At 40.0% G+C, this 17,099-nt stretch overlaps 1 protein-coding gene across 4 annotated transcripts; it reads right to left on the reverse strand.

The window, feature by feature from the left end:
- Positions 1–2,125: 2,125 nt before the first annotated feature.
- NEK3 (NIMA related kinase 3) lies at positions 2,126–16,994 on the reverse strand. 4 transcript variants are annotated; one of them, XM_069802769.1, is made up of 16 exons: positions 16,841–16,992; positions 15,189–15,345; positions 14,630–14,723; positions 14,313–14,410; positions 13,186–13,269; positions 12,464–12,531; positions 12,258–12,344; positions 10,596–10,650; positions 8,429–8,629; positions 8,004–8,073; positions 7,354–7,400; positions 6,338–6,437; positions 5,797–5,943; positions 4,020–4,154; positions 3,238–3,364; positions 2,126–2,297 (listed from the first exon to the last, which is right to left on the reverse strand). In XM_069802769.1, the coding sequence occupies exons 2-16, from the start codon at positions 15,240–15,242 to the stop codon at positions 2,231–2,233; spliced, it is 1,434 nt and encodes a 477-aa protein (XP_069658870.1). In that variant the 5' UTR covers positions 15,243–15,345; positions 16,841–16,992; the 3' UTR covers positions 2,126–2,230. The 4 variants fall into 4 exon arrangements, with proteins under 4 accessions (XP_069658870.1, XP_069658872.1, XP_069658869.1 ...); XM_069802771.1 differs by lacking the exon at positions 16,841–16,992 and adding an exon at positions 15,553–15,683; XM_069802768.1 differs by lacking the exon at positions 15,189–15,345 and having other exon boundaries at positions 5,797–5,919; positions 15,553–16,994.
- Positions 16,995–17,099: the final 105 nt, after the last annotated feature.

Below are 17,099 nucleotides of genomic sequence, written 5' to 3' on the forward strand. Positions count from 1 at the left end.
CAGAGCCGGCCCGGCCCGGCCCGCCGCCGGTGGGACGCGGTACCTGCGTGCGCCCAGCCGCCTCCGGAGCTCCCCCCGCCGCCCCGGCCGGAGGTCCGGCGTTGGAAGCGGCGGCAGAGCCCGCAGGCGAGGCCGGGAAGGGCGAAGGGCCCGTCGGGAGGAGCGGGATCCGCGTTTCCCGCGGGCGGAGCGCACCTTCCGCCCGGGGCCGTGGGCTTTGGCTTTGCGGGGTCAGGAACAGGAGCGGGGTGGCCCACGGGAGAATCTTCTGGACCGCCTCGGGCCATGGAGGCCTTGGCGGAGCCTCGCGTCCCAGCCTGCGCGCTGCAAAACGCCTCCGTACGGCAGCTACAGGTGTCCTAAAGCTTTTCTTACCTATTACTCTCTAATATTATTTATTAGGTGGACACCATCTGGAACAGCTTCCCCGGGAGAACTCTGCTGAGAGCCTTTCTGCTCTCCCCTGCCGTGCTTCTGCAAAATGACTGTTTAGTACCCAGTAGCCGGCACAGAGCCCAAATGGGACATTGCCCATAACGCTTTCTGAAGCAGAAGTGTGTCTCCTTATCAAAATCGGAAGATTCACCCCTATTTATGGACGAATTAGCTTCCTTCCACACGTGCAATGGCGTTTATAAAAGCCTTTTCATCGAAGCAATTAAGGCAAAAGCTCAGCCCCAAGAGTTTTCAGAAGATTAATAACTGCATGAACTAAAGCCTCAAATATTTAGCATAGCTAAATGTTTTCCATAATATGCCCCTCAGGCAAGATCAGTTATTCCTACTATGTATGTATTGGGTTTGGGTGGCAAGGTTGTGGTAGTGGGAGGGCTGCAGGGGCGGCTTCTGTGAGAAGCTGCCAGAAGCTTCCCCCATGTCCGACAGAGCCAATGCCAGCCGGCTCCGAGACGGACCCGCCGCTGGCCAAGGCTGAGCCCATCAGCAATAGTGGTAGTGCCTCTGGGATAAGGTATTTAAGAAGGAAAAAAAAGTTGCAGGGCACAGAAACTGCAGCCAGAGAGAGGAGTGAGAACATGTAAGAGAAACAACCCTGCAGACCCCCAGGTGGGTGAAGAAGGAGGGGAGGAGATGCTCCAGGTGCCGGAGCAGAGGTTCCCCTGCAGCCTGTGGGGAAGACCATGGTGAGGCAGGCTGTCCCCCTGCAGCCCAGGGAGGTCCACGGTGGAGCAGATCTCCACCTGCAGCCCATGGAGAGAGGAGCCCACGCTGGAGCAGGTGAATACCCCCCAAGATGGCCGTGACTCCATGGGAAAGCCTGTGCTGGAGCAGTCTGTGACTGAAGGACTGCAGCCCACAGAAAGGACCCGTGCCAGCAAAGTTTGTGAAGAACTGCAGCCTGTGGGAAGGACCCATGCCAGGGTAGTTCATGGAGGACTGTATCCCATGGGAGGGACCCCACGCTGGAGCAGGGGACGAGTGAGGAGTCCTCCCCCTCCACAGGAGGAAGGAGTGGCAGAGACAACTGTATCACAAGTGTGATGAACTGACTCCAACCCCCATTCCCTGTCCCACTGTGCCACCGGGAGGAGGAGGTGGAGAAAATCAGGAGTGGAGTTGAGCCCAGGAAGGAGGGAGGGCTGGGGGGAAGGTGTTTTTAAGATTTGGTTTTATTTCTCATTACCCTACTCTGATTTGATTGGCAATAAATTAATTTCCCCAAGTCGAGTCTGTTTTGCCTGTGACGGTAATTGGTGAGCGATCTCTCCCCGTCCTTATCTCGACCCACAAGCCTTTCGTTCTATTTTCTCTCCCCTGTCCAGCTGAGGAGGGGAGTGACAGAGCGGCTTTGGTGGGCACTAGCATCCAGCCAGGGTCAGCCCACCACAACATAGTGTTTCAGTATGTACTCAGGAAGAAAAATTTTACACATTCTCATAGTGTTACACCATCTCTTTGAAACTGGATAAGGTTTGTGAACAAAGCAATGTGAACAATGCTATTAGCACTAATGCTTTTGACTGAACATTTCTGCAAAGCTGTTACCTGCTCCAAGTACTTTTAATATCTAGACTTGTTTAGTTATTTGCAAGTATTCTAGCTAAAAAAGTTGGTTATGCATTTTCCACCCTCAGTTTTGTGATACAGAAAATATGCCCACTCAGAATTTTTTGACCGAAATAATTTTATTAATAACTACAACTATTAACAATGATTTGGATTATAAATACTGGCAAGCCTAACTTCAGTTATTGTAGGTAAATTCAAGTTTTCAGTCACTGTGTTTCAATACCATTTTCAGTTCTGACACCCAGTCTGGGTCATCTTCCTCAAAGTCCCTGAAAATAGGTTTCAAAATGTTAATTTTGCAAAGCAGAATACAACTTTATAAATCTTTATATGCTCCCCCCACACCCCCCAATTACCCTACAACCAGGAGAAATTATGTTAAAAATATCAACACGAGACTTGTTTCCTGCACCATTGTGTTTAAGGAACCACTAGATGTCCTCTCTTGAATTTACCCAAGTAAGTTTTATCAAAAGCAAAAACAAATGCATACACTAAGACAGTGCAAATGTGCTGATATTAACAGCTTGCAGCCAAACTGCAGTAATACATGCCCAAGTAGTTTGTCTCCAAGTGCCACAAAAATAAGCAATGACATAAACTAAGATTCTGAGAATCCAAGAAACTCCCCCCAAAATATACACACATCTGTAAAATACAGTATTTCTGTCAGAATGTGTTGATGTACACTTTCAAAACCAGAAGTGGGCCGCTAACATAAATAGAAGTTAAAAAGTTTCTACAAATACATCTCAGTAAGTAGTTACCAAAGTGATTTTATTGCACTATGCATGAACGAGTAGGAAGAATAATATGCAAACACAGCAAACATACCACTAGGCAAGTGGTTTTGCCACTGGTTATCTGATTTCAAGGTCAGAGTACAAAGATACTTCCTGCAAGAAGGTTTTGCACTTTACTATGGATCTAATTTCATCTCATGCTTTCATTTTTGTAAAGTCATCAGCAAATTATTAGCATATCTGCTAATAACAAGCAACCTGCTTAATCTCAACACCATCAATAACTATAAATATAGCACAGAAAACCTGTAAGATATCAAGCATTAATAAATTTTAGTATCCGTATGCAAGAGAGGGATGGATTTAGATGCTGAGAAAATTTTTTTTTTCAGGGGAATGTCTTTTTGAAAAAATCACTTTGAGGAACAAAAAAACCCAAAAATATAAGGATGTCATTTGAACGTACGTGTCATCTTCATCAGATCTAGGCTCAAGTCTCTCCAAATCTATGACAACAGCTTCATGTTCACCATCTACTTCATCAGATGCTTCAGTTCCATCAGAAAGCGGACCTCTTAATGTATTTTCAGAAGCTTTGAAAATATGAAAATGTCACCAAAATACTTTAATTTTAAGAATAAAATTAAGAATATAAATACAATATAGTCCTTCTGATTTGTCCCCAGTTCTTAGCAGATTCCAGTACAAGCTGTTACCTATTTTAAGTGGAGAGGTAAACCAGTAATGCAACTGAAGTGCAGAACAAGTATTTATGACTGTAGCTGTGCACATCTATAAACTGCAGTTATCTTTTGCTGTGCCATCTTACCATCCCGTCTTCAAACCAGGCACTACTGACCCACTTAGTGAAGGCAGATTTACCCGACAGGCCTGCAGCCCATTTACTGCACCTCCCTAACACATGCACCAGGCTGCTTAGCAGGATGGAGAACACAAGGCTCTGCAGTCCCTGCGTTTCTGTCACAACCTTATTCGGCTATTGAGCTGCAAGCGAACATTCTTCATAAAGAGATGTAGTGGAGATGTACAATCACTCGTGAATTCCCAGCTTGGATTTTTGTAATCCCAAATTTCATTTGGCAAACTTTAAATAAAACAAAACAGCCTGTTGTGACATGAACTCCAAGTGCACAAGCTCTATATGTAGGGGCTATGTAGGAAAAAAAACCCAATGTGTTTATTAATAAACCTGTTTGCCAAAAGTTTGCCCGCACACTGGGGATTTACCTGGTTTATAAATTGTGTATGTTTTAAATGCTAAGCTGACATCTGCATTATTGAGAATGTTCATCAGGGTCTGAGGAGTTTCCTTGTTCCACTGCTTACGTGGCTTATTTTCACTGTAGTTTATAACACAGCCACCTAGGTATAAAATCATTAATTAATACTACTTAGACAAAATTGCATTAGCAGTGCGGATTACAAAGATCACATTCAAGAGAGAAACACAGGAAGAAAATAGTCTAGATGTTTCCATCTGTAGCACTGCTGAGGTTGACACTATCAGCATTAAGAGTAAATTACAGAATGCCACAGTGGAGCCTTCTGCTATCAGGGAGCCAGCAGAAAATTGCTGCGGGGTGGGAGGAGTCAGAGTCTCTGCAAGCGTATTTGGTGGCTCTATAAATCTCACAAAACAGAGCCTGTGGCCATTTTTGTGCCTTTTAATAGCAGAGCACCTAAATACATGCATTCTTCTGTCCTCGTCCCTTGCCCTGCTGTCGTGGTTTAACCCCAGCTGGCAATGAAGCACCACACAGCTGCTCATTTACTCCTCCCCTCAGTGGGATGGGGGAGAGAATGGAAAAAAAAAAAAGAAGGAAAACTGGTGGGTTGAGATAAAGACAGTTTAATAGGATGGAAAAAGAAGGGATAATAATAATAGTAACAAGAAGAAGAAAGAAGATGATGATGACAATATACAAAACAAGCGATGCATAATACAATTGCTCACCACCCACTGACCGATGCTCAGCCAATCCCCAAGCCACAGTGTCCCCCGGCCAACTCCCCCCAGTTTATATACTGGACATGACGTCACATGGTATGGAATACCCCATTGGTCAGTTGGGGTCAGCTGTCCTGGCTGTGTCCTCTCCCAACTCCTTGTGCCCCTCCAGCCGTCTTGCTGGCTGGGCATGAGAAGCTGAAAAGTCCTTGACTTGGTGTAAGCACTGCTCAGCAACAACTAAAACATCAGTGTGTTATCAACATTATTCTCATCCTAAATCCAGAACACAGCACTATACCAGCTGCTAGGAAGAAAATTAACTTTATTCCAGCCGAAACCAGGACACCTGCATGTAATTATCACGTAATGTTCCTACCACAGCTTGGGAATTTTCTGACTAGCCATATCTCGATTATTTATTTCAATAGCATCTACTGACATTTATTTAGAATACATATCCATATTCACATGAAATGATTATAACAACTGCATACAGTGTGGGGCATTTTAAAACTGAAACATTTTTCAGAAGAAACCTCGTGTTAAGTGTTCTAATTAAAAGCTGTTGATGTGGAAGAAGAATCTCTGCCTCACGTCTGAGGCACATCATTAATAGCTCTTGTCATCGGCATTATCTGTATGTGAAATGACAACACAAGTAAAGGTACGGATGTTCCACGCTCCCAATAGTATGCTGTCCTTGAAAGACAGGCAGCTGCATTCTGCATCAAATGAATTCCTCTGTGTTACCCCCACAAATGGCATATTAAGATGAGGGTTGGTAGGATAATTTCTTAGTGATGATGATAATTTTAGGGTTGCTAATGTTATCTGTGGCTTTCATCACTCTTTGCAATCGTCCTGTCACACAAGACCACTAAGAAATTCTCTTCAGCACAGTGGACTTTGAGTGTTTGTTAATAAAATATTTAAAAATTATCTTTACATCCTTTTAAATATGCCCTGTAAAGTTTTGGCTTTTAAAATCTGTAAAGAACCACTGGTATTACTTGAACTTAAAATTACTTTAAAGCACATTTAATTAAATCTTACTTTTAGCCTCTTCAGATATAAAACTGGAAGAAAGCAAGGACACATTTTCCAGGACATCCACTACGGTATTGGATATCCTCTTTTCCCATTGCTTCCTACAGGGATGTGACAAATCAGTAATTCCTGGGAGGACGTCAGAAGTTTCTACTGTAATTGCAACAACAACAACAACAAAAGGATGATAACGAGCATCTAACTTGATTCTCTGTCCATGCAAACTAGTTCTAAGCGTACAGCACTTCACTAACAGTGACGTTTGATTCTGTGGGTACAAGTCTGAACTTGGTAAGAGCTTCCCATACGTTGACTTTATGCCAAATGTTTTCAAACAGTCATTTTTTAACACTTTAGCCAAGATTTTCTTTTTTTTTAAAATCTCAGACAAGCAGTAAGAATCAATATAATTGCAGAAGCAACACAGTGGCATGGTTTTCTATAGGTGCAGATGTGTATGCTCTGCCTGTTTAAATGGCTGGATCATTGACATTTAGGTATCACTACACAGAAGGAAATGCATCAGCCTTAAAACTATGAAACTTACCGTCTTCATCAGATTTCCTTTGTTCCTTTGTGCTTTCACTCAAATACTTAGTAATATTTTTCCTTCCTAAGGGGCTACACTTGCTTTCATCTTTATTTTGCTTTAAAAGAATAAAGACTGTATTAATCATTATCCTTGTTGCCGAGAAAAACAAAGCAGTAATATTAACATGGCATTAATTACTTCAGTTTTGCTATTAAATGGCTGGCCTAAAGATCTGAAAACGAAACCACTGACACCATGAAGCCAACTGCAATTGCACTGTATCCATTATTCCACTGCACTTCACACTGCATGCCCTTTTTACACAATCTCAGTTTTTGAAGCTAAGCACATATGTAGTTACCTGATGCAATTTGTGGTTTTAGTTTTTTACATGTAAGAACAGAAGCAATATAAAAATAAATGCATCATATTCCCAGGGAAAACAAGATGCACCCGAATATTAAGCTTCTCAGATTGACAGGTCTATTAAAAAAAAAAAAAAAAAAAAAGCCCTACTGGCAACATGTTTTGAAAAATATACCTAATATGGCTGAGCCAGACTGTGCTATAATGTACCCATAGGTGACTTCTTGGCCACCTGTGACTTAATACTCCTCACCCGAAATCTCACATGGGCCCTAAAACCTAGTGAGACTTATGTCCAGACTAGACTGTTTCCACAGCAGCCTGTTCAAAATGTGTCCCTAAAGCAAAGAAAATGAACCAATTTTTGCAGTATCCCAAAACTTAGAAAAACAGGAGAAGGGTTTTTGGTTTGGTTTTTTTCTTTGACAGGGCAATAAGGAAATCCACTTTGGAACTAAACTAAATGTGGGAAGCATCAAAAAGTTACAGTGGTGGGAAATCCATAGGAAAACTCTGCAGTTTGAACACAGATGACAACTAACAGCTGACCTAGTAGGCTGATCTACGGTTTAACATACTAGCAATTTTCCATATTAACTTTTCTATAATACAGAACATTCTAAATTACTAAAATACAAATATTATATTTATATTTGAATACTTACCCTATTTTCTTTCTTATTATTTGAGCTTCCACCAGCCATGACATTACCTGATACATTAAGGAACAAGTTCAAGAGTTAATACCTTTAGCTAACACTTGTGGTAAAGTGGTATTCCAGAGGTGTGACAGCAAGACCACTGAACCAAGCAATGACAATTATGTGAAAGCTTCTTCACACTTCTGTCAACGTAGCTCATTCTCAACAGGGAGTCCCTCTACTATTCAGTTCCAAATGTGTACAAATTTTGGTGTGGCTAAATTTATTCAGAAGAAGAAAATCCAACATTCTCTCTAAAAATTAAATAATTAAAATAACGTGCTTCACCATATTCTGGGAAGTAAAGCACTGTCATATTTAAAATACATGCAACACCTAAAAGTTTTGCTTGTTTTAAAATGGAAAGGTTTAATTCTAGCACAAGTCTTAAGACTCACAATGTACGTATTGTAGCTCTGCACTGTACTTCTCACGCTGGAATATAATTTACGCCCTTCAAGCATTCTTCCATACAAGTTCAGTAATACTAGATTTTGAAATAATTAGAAGTAGATTTGAACATACAATACTAATGTTTTATAGCAGTATTTAAGATTGTACAATTCCTAGTTATTTTGTTATTCCTTACATCAAGAAAAATGTTGCTGACTTACCCTTTGGTCTTGCTGCATTGCCTTCATGTTTCTTGGTTTCCTTTAATACCTGCTCAAACTCATGTGTTATCTGGAATGTGTATGAAGAGATTCAAGTACTGTACCTTTTTAACCTTTCTCAAATTACTGTATATGCTAGTTGATAAAAACAGACTTACTATACAAAAGCATTCTTACAGCTAACAATATCTAATTTTAGCAGCATCATGTCAATATTCAACTTCTATTTTCAAAACAAACCCTTATAAAAACTCAGTTTTCTGAGAAGTCTGCAACTGTATTTTTGGCTTTTAGAGTAGCTAAATAAAAGTAGCTAAACACTACACTTCATATTGTTACACACTAACAAAATACAAAAGAAACTGACTTAGTATCTAAAATGTAGATACTATTGTTTACATCTAGAGACAAATAATATACCATACCTCAGAAGGCAAACAATTTTTTATAAGTTTGGTTAAGCAACCTCTTGCAAGAATAGTACTGGCTGATGGACGGTTCTTGGGATTTCTCTTAAACATCTGTTTTATTAAGTAATGAAGTTCATAAGAATAGTGAGATGGTAGCGGATTGTAGGACCCTTTGCATATCTTAAGGATGAGATGTTTCCAGCTATTGGCTTGAAACTGCATTAAAAATAAATGAACATTAGAGCACAAAGTTACCTTAAGCATAAGGTAAAAAAGAAGCTGATACAATTTAAGAACAACTTTAACATTTATTATATAAAAATGCATGGTATGTATCTACGTAGGCTCACTATTACCATACTGATCTGGCTCCCAGTTTGACAGTTTCAGGGCTCCAATTCAGATGCGCATGATAACGACCCTGATTGAACACATCAGTAACTTTCCTTTACATTTTGTAGGGCTATGACATAGGCATTTATTTGTTAACAATGACAGAAACGTAATTTGCTGAGAATTAAAACATCATATTTTGCATAAAAAGTCTGACTAAAACCAGATCATAATGGACACTGCAAATAATAATCTGTACAACTGGAAACCAGGTGGAAGTTACTCCTATAAGTTTAGGATTGTTCAAATTTTATTTTTGTAGGAATATAGCATTGAGAAAATTTGGATCATCTTAGTGTCCTTTACTTCATATACTTGAGATCAGAATCAAACTGCAAGAGTGAAACTGTAAGCCAGGAAAGATGCAGACTTTGATTAAAAAAAAAAAATCATCATCAAAAGTAGCCTATCAAGGCACAAATATCCTCTTGCAAATCTACATGAAATGGCTGAAGTTGTTACTTTCCTCAGCTGACCATTAACCAGTCTTCAGTCAGGAATTACTGCTTCCAAGTACAAGTCATTGGATGACTGCAATATCAGCAGGGACAGCTACAACTATGGATGGCAACAGCCTGAGCGAAAATGGCTGAGAACTTCTATTTCCATGCAGGACATTTTCTTACGGTACACTGCACGGGCTTAGCTGTGGAGTGCCAAGCATCCATGGCGTGTGGCATCCTTTTATGTCATCTCTGATTGATAGATTATGCAAGAATGTATGTGACCATCACATAAAACCAGATACATAACATTTCACTGCTGCTGAAAAGGGAAGAATACTCCACTCCTTGGTATCCCAGCTCTGAGCACTGCCTGAATACCTGTGACACTGCCAAAGCCTTGCCACAGACCTACTTAGGCTAACACACGCCTATGCACAGACTCCTTATCACTCAGTCACATACAGTATAAACTTCTAAACTCTTGTACTGCTAGCAGTTGCAGCTGTTGAGGATCTTTTGCTGATACACAGGATTTCAAGGTATAGTATCAGCTCCATGAAAGGAAACTTCTGCTTACAAAAAAATAAGACGAAATGACCTTAAATTAGGAGGATCTAATTTTCTTGCAAAACAAACATATCCTGACAAGGGTTCTTGTGTTATCCATGTGTCTGTATATAGAAGCCAGAGGAAGTTAACACATAAGAAAGCAGAGCATCAACACCGTAAAAGACAGCGTCCCAGTAATAACAGAGAGATGGAACTGTCCATCAAGGTTCCCACTGTCCCAATAGGACAGTGCCTGGACTTTGATTTGAAGAATCAGCAAACAGATGTACCACTGATGTGAGGAACAAAACTGCTTATTGCTTACTCTATTTTGCTATACTTGCATACAATATATGCTCTTTAGCAAAGATTTTGAGTGTCCTTGCCTCCATCTTTAGTGATCATCTTGATCCTGTAAAATGCAATGCTCACTGCAACATTCCTGCAGATACCTGGAACCAGACTGGCACCTGCTGAACTCCTTAATAAGCCCCAGATCACCTTACTGATATTGACGAAAATGAACCAAGAAAGAAAAAAAAAGATTTTTTTTTTCTAACAATTTAGAAAATTGAGTGTTTCACAGAAGGGTCCAATAGGTCCAAGAGCTGCTGAAAAAACAGAGGGCATGTAGTGGAGTATGGGTGGGGAGGATGGAGCAACACTTCCCTCTTTCAGAAGCAGCAGCAAACACATCAGTCAAATAAATAATTGGCTGTGAATCCATTGAACTACAGCTAACTGCTAATTAAGCAATTCCAAAACTTTTCTCATAGCAATAAAGCTGTACTTACTGGATGTCTCAGAGTGCACAGCTCATATAGAATACATCCCAGAGACCATATATCACTGTAGGTATAGAGAAAGATGAGACATTTTGAGCCAAAAATACAATTTAATATCCTGCCTAGAAAAAGTGAAATTCATTATGTGTACATAACTGAATTGAATAAGCTAAAAATAAATATAAGTAACCATAAAAGACAATACCATTATGTGTTTAACCTCTCCAGTGGAAATGATCTTGCTTATTTTGTCCACCCTGATGTAAAACAGGATGACTGTCAATACAACTGTAGTTGGCTTTTTATTCCCAGAATGTCTCCTAAGCAATTTGCTGCAACAATATTTATCCTTCCACACTTCAAAGCCTTTGTCTTCCACAGCCCTTAATATCAGAAAGCAGCCACACAATCCTAATTCTGAGAGTCGGAATTCTGGCCTTGTCAATGAGAATTCTCCTACTGAGAAAAAACCCATCATCTTCCACCCAAAGTGAGTACTGCCACCTGCACAAGAAGCAACTGATGCCTTTCTTGCAAGAGGAGCAGAAAAAACTTAAGCACTAGAAGGTTTCTTTCCTCCTGTGGAAAATGAGTGTCCTGGTTTCAGCTGGGATGTAGTTAACTGTCTTCCTAGTAGCTGGTACAGTGCTATGTTTTGAGTTCAGTATGTGAAGAATGTTGATAACACTGATGTTTTCAGTTGTTGCTCAGTAGTGTTTAGACTAGAGTCAAGGATTTTTCAGCTTCTCATGCCCAGCCAGGGCACCTGGCCCAAATTGGCCAACAGTGTATTCCATACATGTGACGTCCCATCTAGTTTAGGAACTGGGAAGTGGGGGGGCGGGGAATCGCCGCTCAGGGACTGGCTGGGTGTCGGTCGGCGGGTGGTGAGCAACTGCCCTGCGCATCATTTGTACATTTCAATCCTTTTATTACTACTGTTGTCATTTTATTAGTGTTATCATTATCATTATTAGTTTCTTCTTTTCTGTTCTATTAAATCGTTCTTATCTCAACCCAGGAGTTTTACTTCTTTTCCTGATTTTCTCCCCCATTCCACTGGATGGGGGGGGAGTGAGTGAGCGGCTGCGTGGTGCTTAGTTGCTGGCTGGGGTTAAACCATGACAATGAGTCACTTGGCTCAGGTACAATTAGGGTCACAAAACAGATCTTAGGGAGGGGATATAAAATGACTTAGTATTTTGGAGTCTGGGGGGCAGCTGTAAATACCATACTATCAAGATGCTCTCAGCTCTTGCATAAGGACCAGAATAACTGGGTTTTGTAAATTTAAGTCATCAGTTCTGTAGCCATTATCCTTACATTATCAGGACTGGCAAGAAGAGCTTAAAAAATAAGACCAGCCAAAAGACACGAACACATACATATGTATGTGCATACACATATATTTACTCTCCCAAATGCACAGGGAGGTCTGCACACCAGTTTTCAAACTTTTAAGACTGAAGATATTGTACACTCAGTTACCTAAGTAAAGAGGAATTTAGGCGTTTTCATCTTAAAAAAACTGTAATTACCTTTTTCTAAATATTCTTCAGCTCAGTATCTTCTCCAAACCAAATACAGATAAGCCACAAAGCCAGACTGAGACAACAATAACAAGACATACATCAGTCAAGCATTATTTGTGACCACTGAAAACACAGATACCTTTTGCTGTTGTACGGCATGCTTTCCCATATTTCTGGAGGTACGTAATAAGGAGTTCCCACATATGTGCAAGCATATGACATTGGACTAGTGAAACGACAAAGAAGAAACGCCAGATGAAAATTAATTATTTAAGAGATCTGTACTATTTATCAATGGTAAAATAAAACTTTACACCACTGTGATCAGTGGAGATATCCACATACTGTGCAAGAAGGCGCGCAGATCCAAAATCTCCCAATTTGACTTTTCCATTTTGAGTGAGGAAGACATTCTGTATTTCAAGAGAAAGACAGATTTACATACTTAAATAGTCTAGGAAACATTTCTGTAGTTTGTGTATACAGAAAACACACTGACAATCGCTTCTGGTATTTTATCTTTATATTTCTTTTTACTTGCTTCTCCTAATACTTCTACCAAAAAAAGGTTAAGAACTATTTTGTGTTTAAAGGGAGATTGAAAGGTTATATGGACCTAAGGCTCCAGCATCAGTAGCAGAGGAAGAATCAGAACTTAGAAATGTCTTAATCTCTATGCTGTACTCAAACTACTAAGTTTCTCACTTCCTTCTGAACTTCTATCTTTCTGCTAGGAAAGAGTAAAAAAGAAAAAAAGAGAGGTGAGATATTTACAAACTGCATACTCCATACACGTTTTATACTTCTGTTATTGTTTTAAATTATATGCAGTCTGTCACAAGCAATTGGCTCTATCAGCAGTGTGGATATGAAGGGTATAGCTATACTTAGATGATGTTTACACCCACAATATTACATCATCCCATACACTCAACAATTTCATTTACCTAATATTCTTCAGCCTAATTGAAAAACGCAGCATGTAGCAGTAACATGAAATTATGAGGAGTTGAACTTTTGCATGCAGAAGAGAGTTTATTAATAGCAACAAAACTTGCTCTGTTCACCTTGGATTTGATATCCCTGTGCAACACACGTTTATCGTGAATGTGTTTCACACCCAGGCACATCTGCACAAACCAGTGAAGGATCTGAAAAGAGTAACTAAGGGTTATAACAGCTCAATGCTGTATATAATGAATACTTTACTAACAGATGAAAAACCATGAAGAAAGGAAAAAAACCAAACCAAAACATGTTCAGAATATCTGGGAGCTAAAAGTAACTCTAGCATAATGGCCCTCAGTCAGCATGAAAGGCTGATTTCTTTAAGATAAAATATATTTTAACACAGCAGAAGGAATGTTTGCTGCCTGTGTCTAGAAAACCCTAATAATATGTAACAATTACAAAGATAGGGAGTCACTACATGGTATTTTATAAGCATGCCAATTACAATTTCATAGTAAATTAGCAAATGGAAAAAAAAAAAAACAAACCCACAATGAGATAACATACTTTCCTAAAGGAAATGTATTCTTTTAAAAGTACAAAATAAAGTTCTTAGAGATGCTTGGCCAATCTAAATATTAGATTAGGTGAGGATTCTGGTCTTTTCATTTTAACTAAGATGATGCTTCTAACTGTGGCAGGAAGTAATTTTCAATCACTACAATATCACTTTGGACCTTCTCTTAAGTAATTTTATAGCCTTTGTGACAAAAGGAGTTAATGCCTGCTGAATGATTTAAACAATTAATTGCTACATAATATGCAAGCATTTAGTCTCCTGGCTAGTTTCATTTACCTTACCAGAGTGCTTTATTTCCTTTTCATTTGCAGTGCCTCTTACTGTGCTTTAAATCCTGAAGGCTGAAGTTTGTGTTAAATTTTTACTTAATTGCATAAATTTATGCATGCAAACCTGACTGTATTTTTCACACTGCCTGCACATTTCTCGGACACAGAGAGCAATTTCTTTCTTATTCCTTTCAGTGCAATTTTCACCTGGTTCTGCTGGAAATTACCAAAGAAATAATGTTTCTATTCTATCTATAAGTGACTTGGTTTCATTTGAGGTACTTTAAGGTGTTGGTATATCTAGAATTTGTTTTATGTGGTGTGGTGTAGTGTGCTTCAGTTTATATGAAAAAGGATTCCTAGGTCCTCGGATCAAAACAATGTCTTTTCTTACCGTATCTTCAGGGAACAACTTTCCTCTTTGGTGTTTAATCTTTTGCATTAGATCTCCATCATCACAATATTCCATCACTATATACAGATGTCCATCAGCTAAATTTTAGGTAATTTAAGAATAATTAGTAATTTCATTAGCAGGGTAAGTATATTATTGTTACTATAAAGCTCCGACTACATGCTATGTATTATGTATTATAATAAACATGTATTTTGTTTATAACATGTACTACATACAAACACAAAAAGTAATCTTGATCCCTCAGGAGTGTGCAATTTTAAACAAAATAAAGATATTCTAAGTTTTACATTTACCTTCAAACGATTCTTTATAGGCAACGATATTTGGGTGTTTCATTTTAGCCAAAAGAACTGCTTCCTTCCTAGAGTTCTCTATATCAGATGAAGACTGAAAATGTAAGCACACTTATATAAATGTCACACTAATGGATTTTCATATATACACATGATGCACCTCACTTTCCAAAAGGAAAATATTTTTAAGAATTGGTCTTCAGTTATTTTAAAAAGTAATTCAGAAACTTGAAAACCCCATCATTTTTTAATTGGTTTATTACTAGTTGAAGACTTCTTTGGCTTTTGGGGGGTTGTTTTTGTTTTGTTTGGTTTTTTTTAATTTGAGAGGGTATTTTCCTACTTCAGTTAATGATTTTTGCTATTTTAACAAACCAGAGCCATGTAACAAAGCAGCACACACTGGCTTTGGAACAGCTGACAGTCTACACTGCATGAACTCTTTATAAAGCCAAGTGCCCAGGTATTAACTGAGCTTCAGCCTCAATAAAGCCAGTGCCTCCCATTTTGTGATTTTTTGGTTAGCTAAGTACAGAGAAGGTAATTGGAATAACATTACCAGCAATAATAGGAGGTTAATTTCATTACTAGGTATTGCAGATGAAATCTGCATTCCAGTAAAATCAATGGAAATCCAGCCAAGGTCATCAGAACAGGGGTTTCATTCTGAGTGTCTTCCTATGTGCTACATTTCCCAAAAGGCAACCATACACCTTCTGAAACAGATCAGATTTTGCTGTTTTACTTATTATCAACATCGACTCAGACAGAGCTATATAGTAGCCATATCATGCAACTGCCTAATACACTAAACTCTCAGCAAGTGTTCAGCACTTCAAAACTAAATCCAGAATGATGATTTTTTTATTTTTATTTTTTTTTATTTTAAGTGGTGGGGGAGGTGATGTACATGTCACACTTACCATAGGAAGTCTTATTTCCTTCATTGCATACTCCTGGTCACTGATTCTATGATGAACTAGGAGAGCTCTGCCAAAGGATCCCTCTCCTAGTACTTTCAACACTTTGTATTCTTCCATGCTTCATAAGCCTAGGTCCAACGCTTCTCTTCAAGCACCCTCTTTCACAGGATGATCTTCTAAACTTTGTCACGACTTCAATTCATTTTTTGAAATTTGTTGTTAATATAATATGTGTAAGAAGAAACCCCCACAAAATAATGAGAACAGGTGAAAAATGTAGTATGTGGGTACCTACAACTGTTCAGCATTACCAAAAATATAATTCCAACCACTTTTATTGTGATTTTGCTGAAAATAAGGCCTTCGGAAAGTTCAACTCAAAGTATTGTACAGTCCACCTATGCAATTTTTTTTAATTTTGAATGCTAAAGCTCTTTGAAAATGTAAATTACAGCTGTACAACTTAGCATCTTCTTTTTGCTACCTGCACATCTGCAGGTGGTTTCATAACGCTAAACAAAACTCGCAGGCACAAGAATATAAACAATAAGCTTCAAGCTTCCAGTGACAATTGTCACCTAAAACAGCATAAGCAGGATCAAACTGGAAAAAGTTACTGGTGTTCATGCACAAAGACCTCAACAACTGGCAAGTTTAGAAAGGAATGAAATGGAATGGTATAGTTCAATTGGAAGGGACCTGCAATGATCATCTAGTCCAATTGCTTGAGCAACTGAGGTCTGACCAGCATGTTATTAAGGGCATTGTCCAAACGCCTCTTAAACACTGACAGGCTTGGGGCATTGGCCACCTCTCTAGGAAGCCTGTTCCAATGTCTGACCACCCTCTCGATAAAGAAATGCTTCCCAATGACAAGTCTGACACCCCCCCCCCCCCAACACAGCTTCGAACCATTCCCACACATCCTATCGCTGGATTTACAGACTACGTGCTTTCTTTGAAATGTTGGTACTTTTAAGTTAGTTATCCACAACTCAAATACTGCTGTACATATACAGCTGTGCACATACAGTGCTTTAATGGGCCGATGAGTTGGTTTTAGAAGGCATGGCAGGGCTTGTTTCTGAGAGGATAAAACACTTATTTTTCAGCCTCTGAGTAAATCAACACGCTGATTCATTTACTTGAAAACTCTGAAGGCACCTAAGTGATGACTAAGGATGGCGGATGGCTCTTTTACCCTGCTGGGCAGGAGGCGGGAAGCCAAAGCCCGCCCCGAACCCCCCTCAAGCCCCGCCGGGCCCTCAACGCGGGAGGCGGTACTCACCTCAGAGGGCCGCGCAAACCGCCGGCGCCTCCGGGAAAGGCCCTCAGGCAAGCCCGGCGCTCGCTCCACGGCCCAGCCGGGTAGAACTGGCAGCCTCCCCACTCCGGGCAGGAGGACGGGCCGCTGCCTCGGAAGCCGGGCGGGAACGGAGAGGGGGCGGCGGGCGGGGCGCCCCGCCTGCCACCCCCTCTCCGTCCCCGCCCAGCCTCTGTGGCAGGGAGGGGACAGCCATGACAGCCCGGCCTTCCATGGAGGCTCT

Source organism: Haliaeetus albicilla, chromosome 15, assembly GCF_947461875.1.
Source record: "Haliaeetus albicilla chromosome 15, bHalAlb1.1, whole genome shotgun sequence".
Classification (NCBI taxonomy): domain Eukaryota; kingdom Metazoa; phylum Chordata; class Aves; order Accipitriformes; family Accipitridae; genus Haliaeetus; species Haliaeetus albicilla.

Excerpts from the sequence above, each read along its gene's own strand:
- NEK3 (XM_069802767.1), bottom strand. The coding sequence starts at position 15,669 with ATGGAAGAATACAAAGTGTTGAAAGTACTAGGAGAGGGATCCTTTGGC. Across the intron at positions 13,270-14,312 it reads AGTTGTTCCCTGAAGATACG|ATCCTTCACTGGTTTGTGCA; the intron begins GTAAGAAAAGAC and ends TACTCTTTTCAG. Across the intron at positions 10,651-12,257 it reads ATGCCGTACAACAGCAAAAG|TGATATATGGTCTCTGGGAT; the intron begins GTATCTGTGTTT and ends CTATACCTACAG.